At 42.5% G+C, this 10,950-nt stretch overlaps 1 protein-coding gene across 1 annotated transcript; it reads right to left on the bottom strand.

Moving 5' to 3' along the window:
* Positions 1-8,761: 8,761 nt before the first annotated feature.
* On the bottom strand, positions 8,762-9,229 carry LOC134223098 (uncharacterized). The gene has a single exon (XM_062702230.1). The coding sequence runs from the start codon at positions 9,227-9,229 to the stop codon at positions 8,762-8,764; it is 468 nt and encodes a 155-aa protein (XP_062558214.1).
* Between the last annotated feature and the right edge of the window lie 1,721 nt (positions 9,230-10,950).

Below are 10,950 nucleotides of genomic sequence, written 5' to 3'. Positions count from 1 at the left end.
GTGGATGTAAAACTAAACTATTGCCAATGCCAACGCGATTATTTTTATTTGCTTGTCTCCCTTGTGTCAGAACAAATCTAATTGTTAAATCTTGAAAATAATACATAGGACAAAGATAGTCCGTAAGGTCTTAAACATACAGCATTTGTTTGAGAATCTAGAAATTATACGAATGTCCATGTGAATATTTTGGTAGTTTCTTAAGAAAAATTGAAAAAGCGCTAGCCTGATTTAGATAATAATGAATTCGATGTCATTATTTAAGCTGGAACACAGTCTCTTGTTGACATGATTACAGCTCTGATATTGAAACACGCGAATAACAGAAACTTGAATAGTGCGCAACAATATAAAAAGTGAAATCAAAGCAATAAGAAAAGAATTGTAGGAGATTTTATAATTTTTCAAATTTCATTTATCCTACAAAAATCCCGAATTGGACTGTCGCAATTTATCAACATGTGTGCCTTATTGAATGCACTTTCAGTATATCATTGATTTTATAATCCGAAGAAAATAATAACTAATATTATCCCTGACCTAATGGCGCGAGTGCGATCAACGGTCATCCGGTGACCATCGCATCGGAGCGTCGTCGCTTTGCCGATTGGTTCGCGTGCAGATAATGAAGGGTAACCATTGCCTATTCTAGGATTGCCGGCAAGAGGTGTCCATGTGGATGGCATATAAGTGAACCCTTGAATAATGAAATGGTGACACAATCCCATTTTGTTCTGCAAATAACAACATTTGATAGTGGTCTGATAGTTGCAATAATCTGTGAAACACGTATTCAAATCATATGAGTAAATTGGTAAAATTGTTTGATTTTATCGATTTTTTTTTTTTGCAAAAAAGGATTTTCATTTACTAGAGAGTTTTGACTTGAGATTTTTTATTCAACACCTTACGGAAATTTGCCAAAAACAATAAAAAACGGTATTTTGTTTTGGCACAATAATAGAAGGGGAACAGTTACCAAAGGACGTGCTGTATATATTGGATCAACAACCATGAGGTGAGGCGACTATTTACAACCCAAACTTGTACGCGCTGCTTGTGCTTGCGTTTTCAAAGCCATGTCGTTAAATCAATCATCGAGTATGATATTTCTTCTATAGTTGCGTTTGCTGCAACGCAGTAATGCAAGAATAAAAACTTCGCACTTGTTGGTGGCTTCTTTGTTGAGATAATAGAAGATGTTTTCGATTTTTTTTGAGTATAATACAGCTTAACTCCTTAAATAACAAACAATTAATATGTCGAGATCGATAAGATTGATATACCTCGATAGTTAGCGCAGTCGAATATGTGGCCCTTATTGTAGATAGGACATATGAAGCCATCAAGCTATCAAGCCAACTTCTTCACTCTCCCACTTGGTGATTTTTTTCGTTTAGACCTGAGATATATCCTTATGCCGTTTGTGCCCTTTCTGCTCGCTTGTCAATTTATCAATAACTCAAAGTGTTCCTTCCAACAACCAGCCACTCCTGCTCGGTCGTTCCTCCGTTTTCTGTTTTTGGTTTATAGGAAATACTACGAGCATGCGACTCGTGGCTTGTTTTTTCTCATCTATCGTTTTTGACACGTCACCCCAAGTAACCAATAAGCACTCTAATTCGCCACACCGTCCATATATTGCTATTTCAATGCTTATACGTTTTTGAATAGCCGTATGTTAGTCTTATATGACGATTTGGCGAATTGGAGTGCTTATTGTGCTTATTGTGTACTTGAGCATCAAGCCTTTCCGCTGATTCCCTTGTTGGGTACCAAATTCAAGTTATTGCCAATTGAGTGTATTTCGATTCGTTCGTTGAACTTATGAACAAGTTGTTCCGCAATGCCCTGACCTGATAGTCGCTGTATGTTTGTGCTGGATGCTTTGCGCGAATCTTGTATAGGTATCACCAGATAGTTGTCAGACTCTATATTTGGACCTCGGAAGGTCCTTCATCAATGACATCCGAGAAATGCCGACCGTCCACCAAAATATGATCCATTTGAGAACACGATCATTTGGAGTGTCTCCAGTTTAGTCGAAGCATTTGTCCTTAATTCTCAACACGCAGATGCGATCACTTGCCGGTTATCATCCAATGATTCGACGATGCTGTTCCCCAAATACTACAAAACCAACTCCTTGCTCCGCCTGTATTACATACTTGAATGAAATTCCTGCCATTATTGGTTCCACTGCGTTTTCCTATTCCATGACATTGGACCTCCTGAAGTACTGCAATCTCCACCATATCTCCATCCACCATCCACCATCTTTCTCTTGGTAATTGGCCACTCCACTCCATTCTATTCCCTCCGGGATCATATTCTACACCGCAATAATTATTTTACTGTCAAGGATTCCTTCTTTCTTCCTTTTCTATCTGTCTATCTAAGTTGAAGAATATGTGTTTCTAATTTGTTTAAAATCGCACCATTACTCTAAATTACAGATTTCCTGAAAAAGGAACACAATTCACCACATCTCTTCTATTCAATATCTTTTTAATCGAACATATTATAGAGCTTGCTGATTACTAATTGCTTTTCTCTTTCAAGCGCACAGTGAGGATATGATTTGTTTTCATCGGAAAACGTTTCTCGATGAAAATAAATTCTATCCTTCCTATGCGTTTGAAAGGGAAGGATGATTAAACGTCAGCAAGCTCTATAGGAACATAATATTATATTAGGAATAATTTTATATTAGGAACATTTTTTTTTCTTTTCCTCGTTTGTCGGGTGAAGATCACTGCGTCCAGATTTTAGGACTATTGTGATATACCCTTTTGCTGTGAATACGCAAGTTATCTCAGTAACATGTTTGTCACTGAGATACCTTGGTATCGACTGAACTCAAGACCATCTATTATTGATGAATAGAGATCCTGAGTTACAGTATGTGACTCCCCATTCTGGCGAGACTAGCTTTATGAAGCCAACAACGTCCTTGGGGGATAAGATCCATATGTCAGCAGGCCCTAAAAAGGGCTTGCTGAGAACTTTGAACCTACGTTGGGTGAGTGCACTGCAATAGCAAAGGATGTGTTCTGATGTTTCTCTCCTCGTCACAGAAGCGTCAATTTGAGGTTTGGATTGCTCCGATCTTTTGTAGATGGTATCTGCAGGGGCAGTGTCCAGTTATTAGACCGGTGTAGATGTTGAGATCCCTTTGTTGAGACCTAATAGTTGTTGGGTTTTCTTGGGGTTAATCGTTACGAGCCTTTTGGATTGGCTCGTATGGGGAAGTGCATTCCAGTTTGATGTGATTTGACTGACCATATATTTGTTCAGTTCCATTTTCACAGAGCAGTCTGAGATCCCGCAGAAGGGCTCAGGGCCAATGAACCTTTCATTAGATCCATTCCTGGCTAGCTCATCAGCAATCTCGTTTCCCTCTAGACCCGTATGTCCTGGGATCCAATATAGGTAGACTCGATTGCGTATGGATAAGTTTTTCAAAGCCAGAATGCATTCCCACACTAGCTTTGAGTTACAAGTGTAGTTATTAAGCGACTTATGTTGCTTGGCTGTCAGAGAAAATACATATTTTTGCAAATCTATACTTTCTCCTCAGGCATAATAACACGCATTCTAATATTGCATATATTTCCGCCTGAAATACTGTGGGCCACTGTCCTAAGTGGACAGAATTTTTGTTGTAGGGCCATAGATTCCGGATCCTGTCAGATTATTCATTTTCGAACCATCTGTGAAGAAATTTATAGAGCCTGTTGGAACGTTGGTCCACCTCCTTCCCACTCCTGGCGGGAAGGAATGAACACATCGTAAGGTAAGTCATAATTGACTACCGTTTCCATCCAGTCACTACAAATTCCTATTGCGGGATTTATGGCAAATTCATTTAATATGCTGAGGTGACCCGTAAGGTCTCCCGACAGCAGTGTTTTTGTTCTCTTTAACCTTAGAGCACTTTTTTCCGCTTCCAGCTTTATGAATTGATCTAACCGGGGCAGGTGAAGCATTGCGTCTAGGGCCAAAGTGGGTGTAAACTGCACCAGTGATGGCTATGCAAGCGGTGCGTTGGATTTTGTTGAGCTTAGCCCTTGCAGCAGCCTCATTAGTTTTAGGCCACCAGACAAGGGAAGCGTAAGTTGTCCTGGGACGGACAATGGTTTTATATATCCACATGATCATACTTGGTTTTAGGCCCCATCTTTTACCAAGGGTTTTTGAACAAACCCAAAGTGTATTGAGACCTTTCTGCACAACTGATTGGAGATGAGAGTTCCAATTAAGCTTTGCGTCGAGTATGACACCTAGATATTTTACTTTTCAGGTTTCAGTTGTACCTTTCTCTGTTTAATGAAAGGGATAATGGAAGTTTTTGTAGGATTTATGCCTAGTTGATTCTTTTGACACCAGGAAAAAGTGTGATTTAGGGCAGATTGCATTCTTTCCACGATAACACTTTCGAATTTGCCTCGTACAATAATGACAACGTCATCAGCATATCCAACCACTTCGAAGCCTCTTCTCTCTAAGCTGTCTAGAAGCTCATCCACCACCAGTGACCACAACAAAGGAGAAAGCACTCCGCCTTGCGGACACCCCCTTGTTGCTTTAACAGTGATGTATGAACCGCTAAGCTCAGAGGAGATTTTCCGATTAGCTAGCATAGCATGTACCCAGGTAACAATGCATGGGTCGAATTTTCTCCTCAACATTGCTGACCCTATAGACGAGTAAGAAGCGTTATCGAATGCGCCTCAATATCAAGAAATGCTACAAGAGCAATTTCTTTTGCATTAAGTGTTTTTCGATTTTGAACTACCGTATGTAGTGCCGAGATCGTCGATTTTCCACTTTGATAAGCGAATTGGTTTTTGACAAAGGCATTGCTTTCATAAATTTGTGATTTATGTACTCGCATAGTACCTTTTCCATAATTTTGAGCATTACAGAGGATAAACTTATCGGCCTGAATGCTTTGGGGTTGGTTTTATCTCTCTTGCCTGCCTTCGGAATGAAGACAGCCCGGATTTGACGCCAATCGTTAGGTATGTGCCCCAAAATCAGACTCGCCTTAAAAATCTCAACCAAGGGTGGAACCAGTGTTTTCTCCTCTTTTTGGATCAACGCTGGGAATATTCCATCCATGCCAGGAGACTTAAATGGCTCGAAAGATCTCACAGCCCTCTCAACCCTGGCCCGAGTGAAAGCTTCCTTTGCAACCTTTATTGCGTCTTTTTAGATCCAGAAACCCATGATTGGATCTCTTGTGGATCTGAGACAGCAATTCCAGTGCCTTGGTCGCCGATGCTCGACTCAGGGATTGAATCAGGGAAGTGGATCTTTAACAATTCGCTCAGTGTATCGCTAGGCTCTACAGTGAGCAAACCATCCGTCTTTCGGAGGCTACCCACACCATTGGAGTGGTCTTTCGAAAGAGTTTTTTGGAGTCTGGCCACTACGGGTGTATTCTCTATGCTTTCACACATTTCCGTTTGGCTGACCTTATTTCTTTGTTGTAGTTCGTCAGGGCCTTTCTGTATAGGCTCCAATCGCCGGTTCGCTTAGCACGGTTGAACTCCCTACGCGCAGTTTTCCTAAGCTTCTCAAGAGTTTTATTCCACCATGGAACGTCTCTACTCGAACTAGTTGATTTAGTTGGACAGCTCTCTTGGTAGGCGTTAAGGATTTTGTTTTAATGGATTTGGACGCATCTTCCAATTGTGTTATGGACTTGATGTGACTTTCTATGATGTACTCTTCGGATCGTAGGATAGCTGAGTAGGATTCCCAATCAGTTTTCTTAGGATCTTTAAACGTTTTTCCATCGTTAGACCCCTTCCCATTCGAAGATGATGTGTTTATGGTCTGACATTGATATTTCTTCAGAAACATGCCAGTTTTTATTTTATCAGAGATAGACCGACTACATAGAATCAAGTCCAAAACTTCCTGACGAATGGAGTTTTCAAACGTGGGCTTGTCACCAACATTACAAATGTCAATGTTCTTGGAAGAGAGAAACTGTAACAGGTACTCACCTCTGGTGTTTATATTGGTACTTCCCCATACGGTGTGATGTGCATTTGCGTCGCACCCTATGACGAAGGGGATGTTGTATCGGTGGCTGTAGGCTACGAGCGCAGCTATTTCTGGAGGAGGGATTTCGTCCACGTCACCTGGGAAGTATGCCGAGACCACCAAGATCTCTCTACTCCCTCTGGCGGAAGGTACCTCCATTCTGACTGCTACGATGTCTTTTTTTATGAATTCTGAAATTGGAAAGTATTTACAGTTGTTATGTAATAAAATAGCCGCTCTAGGAGAAAGCTGGCTGTCATCATATACCAACTTACATGAGTGTTGTGGAATACCTTGTATTCTGGATTTATTGACCCATGGCTCTTGAATGAGGGCCACGGTTAAATTCTCTTTGGTGAACCTCCGACAGAGCACACCCGTGGCGCTCTCAGCATGGTGGAGGTTCACTTGCAGAACTTTAGTCGCCATTTCCGGGGTTCCCGCTTTTTTCCGGACGACGACTGTCCGGCTTTGGATGTTGCGGATCATCAGGATGTCGTTTGATATTACAGTTCGGGTTTTCTCTCTTCCCTGTAGCAACCTGGCCCGCCAGTTTCGTCTCTGTGGTCAAACTGTCGCTTTTTGCACCCCCTTTGCCCTGTTTAGATACCTTTGGTTTGGTACCACTAGAGCAGGGGTCGCCTGTAAGCTTCGAGCTTTTCCTTTAGAGGCGGACAGACTAGCCTTTATGGTGCTTTTGGGGTGAGATTTACTAACCTCGCCCGAACCGGAGGCTTCCTCAGATTTCTCTTGGGTCGGCCTTCCAGTTAGCCGAACCTCTCCCGAACAGGAGGCCTCCTCAGATTGCTCTTGGGTCGGCCTTCCAGTCGGATTGGCGGTAGCGGCAGTCGGTTGATCTGTAATCTTCCTTAGTTGGATTTCACCAAATCGGTAGTTGAGGGTGTATTTGGACTTCTTCAATTTTTCCATCGACGCACCTCTACTGTGAAGATCCATTCAACATGAATATCTTTCAGAATGGATCGTTTCACAATACGCCAATCAGTTGTTGTGATGTCATTTTGGCTTTCTATGAGAGCCTTTATTCGGTCGTCATCATAGCTGGAGCTTTGTGGGAAGAATGCTCGGATCATCTCTGGACGTGGAATCGCCACTTCGTCCATTGCCATTAGCTCTGCACCTTCCCAGGGTTTCATGGATGGGGATATTCTCTTTAACCACTCAGCAGTCTCTTGATCCTTACAGATTAGAACCATGTAACCGGACTTGTAGATGAGGTTGTTGAATTTGGGTTTTATTGGCTCGTTTATTAGGAACATACATTATATCGAACGAACCAAATTTATTTAAAGTCGGTCCAAAGGCTCCAAAAGTTACATTGTATTGCCCGTTATCCAAACAATGCTGACTCTCTACGGCTTACATCTTTTTTTTCCCTATGATCCGCCCCTTTCAAATCGTTTCCTCATAGACTAGAGAATATGTATTCTAAATGGAAATGATTCAAATCTGTCAATGAGCTCAGGAGCTACGTTTTCCGAAAAAAATACCTCTTCTCCCATACACCCACGTCGGCGGCAGAGTTTGCCAAAATTGTTTGAACTTTCCGAGGAAAAATATTCGGAATTTACATGAGAAATTGTTCAGAATTTTCACGATAAATTGTTCAAAATTCCTATAATTGTTCTGAATATCCACGGAAAATTTCTGTTGAGTATTTTTCAAAATTTAAACAGAAATATCTTCGAAATATACGCGGGAAACTCTAAGGAGTTTTTTTTTCAGGAAACTCTGTCATTTCCACGAGTAATTCTCCGGAATTTTCATGGAAAGTTCTTCAAAATGTAGAAAATTGAAAAATAAAAAATCAGAAAGCGGTTCGGAGTTGACGTAAGCATTTTTTTTAATTTGGAATGTATTTTTTTTATTTAGAATTTAGAATTTAGAATTTCACGTAAAATTTTAAAATGTTCACGGAATTTTAGTAATATTACAAGAATATCGTTGGTTTTCTACGGGAGATTTTTTGTATTGTCTATAAGAAACTCTTCGGCAATTCCACGGGAAATTACAAAAAATGGGGAAAGGACATTTGACCGAAAAAATTTCGGCGGTAAGCCATTAGATCGAATAACACGTTAAGTCGTTAGTCGCCTGATGGTCGCTATGGGTGTAGTCTTCACTTACTTTCCAGTCCTTGTTTGTCGTCAGTGAAGGGCTACAGAACGTGATGTCAATTATAGACTCCCTCCCGTCTCTCCGAAATGTGCTCACGGAGCATTCATTGCACAATCGTACATCTAGCTTCGCTAGAGCTTCCTGCAGGACATATCCTCTTGTGTTTGTCACTCTAATGCCCCACTCCTCAGCCCAGGCATTAAAGTCACCTGCTATGACTACTGGCCTTCGTCCAATCAGCTTGTCGGTTAACTGATCCATTATATGGCTGAACCGTTCCACGGTCCATATCGTTGAGGTGCATAGCAGCTGCTCACAAAGACGCCGTTGATTTTGGCAATCACGAAGCCTTCACATGAACTCTCCACCGCTTCTTGAATTGGGAATTTGCCCATAACTTGTATCGCAGCCATTCCCGAACTATCTGTCAACCAGTTGCCGTTATCAGGAGGAACTCGATACGGCTCTGCAATTATCGTGACATCGCACATCTTTTCCGTTGTTGACTGCCACAACAGTTGTTGTGCGGTTTCGCAGTGATTCAGATTAATATGGATTATATCCACTACTGTTGACCTGCGATCGCCCTCTTGTAGGCAGGGCATTTGTAGCCACCCGTCTGATGGTCATTTCCATCCTCTGGAGTGCAAAACATGCTCTTGGGTCTTTGCGTGCAGTCTTTCGCAAAATTACCTGTTTCCCCGCATTTCCAACACATGTTGGTTCTGTCCGGACCTTTACAAGCCCCTGCCCGGTGTCCGAAGCCCAAACATTTAAAGCATCTCTTCGCTTGTTTATTCACTGGGGTGGCTTTCAATGGGCATTTAGACCATCCAACAGTCAGTTTGCCTACCGCTAGAGCCATGTTAGCAGCGGTTTCTGACAGACGAATTATCGCTGTTTGTGTTGCTACGAATGCTTTCCTTATTCGGATTGCCATTTGAACCTCGCCCAGGTTGCACTGTGACTTCAGAGCATCCTTGAGCTCTTCTACCGACGTGATCTCGTCTAGATCCCTGCACATAATCACCATCTCTGGGGTCAGGGATTTAATTTCCGCCTTCCCCGGCTTCCCCCTTTGGTGGCTTCTGACGAGGCGGAGGCTTTTCATTCTTGTTCTGCTCCATTTTTCTTGCCTCTTTCCGTTTCTGCGGTCTATTTCTTTTCTCCTTCTGGCCAACTACAGTACTCCATCCTGCTCCCTGTGAAGTAGCGTCTGTCACTACGACGGTGGCAGAGTCATCCCGCGTTTGCTTCTTTAGACCACCTGGTCTCCCGTCTCCCGGCGAAGTTCTGACCCTTTTGGGAGTCATGGAGACTGATGTACTCTCCACCCAGCCAACTTTTATTTCCTCTGCTTCTTAGGATATAACGGAGCAGTTGTGCCGATATGTTCCTGTTCCGGCGGAGCTAAGGCAGCAGGAGCCTTAGTCAGATCTTGAGAACCATGTCCTTAATCTCCTTAAGCTATCAGTACACTGTTTGTCATAATGATAAATATTTGTCAAGTCAGCCTGATATGGATCCGCCGCTCCTGCGTCTGCTTATGTGTGATTTGTTGAATTACTCATTCTATAGGGTCCCCCTCTCCAAACCGTTATAACCACCCATCGTACGTAGCCGCTAATGATCCATGGATTGTCTTAGCAAGCAGTGAGGTCCATACGAGGGTTGTCACGGACGCATCGCCGATCAGAGCAGAGCCGATCGCGCAATCGGGAAAATCTCAACCGAGCCTAGTACTCACCAAGAACTTGGTGGATGAGTATTGAACGTATTCGGAGGACTACTAGTTTTTTTTACCGGGACGGAGGCGGCCGTACTGTTGGTTGGCCCACTCGCCATTTCAAGCCGGTGTCACCCTTCCTTACTCAGGGAGTAGAACAGCACGACCGTCAGCCCAAAATCGTCGATTCTGTCCGTTACCGTTATCCGTTTTGTAAAGATTCAACAGAGCCTACACACTTAATTTTATTTACCGGGATCTCAGCAAAATGTTGAACTTTTACCGAGATTCGCACAGCCGCACCCCAGCAAACGTGTTTTTTTTGCCGAGATTTCAAAGTTGCTGAAAATCAGCAAATAATTTGCAGAAAATCAGCTAACAAACGTGATTTTTGCCGGAATATCAGTTTTTTATTTTGCTGGCGCACCGCTGTGCGGATTTTTGCCGAGCTGCAGAAATAAAAAAGTGTGTACTGTCAAGCCCCCGCCACGTCCCCTAGGCAGATTCCGCTTGGGCTGGCTAGAAAAACTCAAAGGTGCAGCCCAATCGGGTTGTACGCAAAGGTGACGTAGGACTACGTAGCTATACGAAATGGAGGGTATTTTTCATCATAATTTGTGTAAATTTATTAGCATTGTGCAAACTGCTCGGAGGTCAACTGAATAAAAAAAAATGAAAGTAGCTCCCAGTTGGATGAACCAGCCGTGGAAAAGGAACGACTTATCGGCCGCATCGCCACTGAAGCCACTCGCCTATCTTTCTGTGGATATAATCAGCAGAATCCTAGAAGACATTATGCTCAAAAAAGTCCGGAATAAAGGAAAAATAAGCAGAATCGGAGGTGGCGCGAAACCAAACACAAATATATTAATTTGCAACGTTCGACTTCCGCACGCGATGGAAGCGTACATGCATCGTTTTCTATAGCGCTGGTGGTAAAGTGAGCGGGACTTCAAGAATAAATTACAAACAGTCCTTTTCAGGACTTAAACTATTTATTCAAGAAGAGGTTTTGACCGTTGGGAAAA

Source organism: Armigeres subalbatus, chromosome 3 (genome assembly GCF_024139115.2).
Source record: "Armigeres subalbatus isolate Guangzhou_Male chromosome 3, GZ_Asu_2, whole genome shotgun sequence".
NCBI lineage: Eukaryota > Metazoa > Arthropoda > Insecta > Diptera > Culicidae > Armigeres > Armigeres subalbatus.
The sequence above is the reverse complement of the archived record's forward strand: the minus strand, read 5'-3'. Positions and strand labels throughout refer to the sequence as shown.

Bases quoted from the DNA above. Each gene is read 5' to 3' on its own strand.
- LOC134223098 (XM_062702230.1), bottom strand. From the start codon at position 9,229: ATGGTGATTATGTGCAGGGATCTAGACGAGATCACGTCGGTAGAAGAG.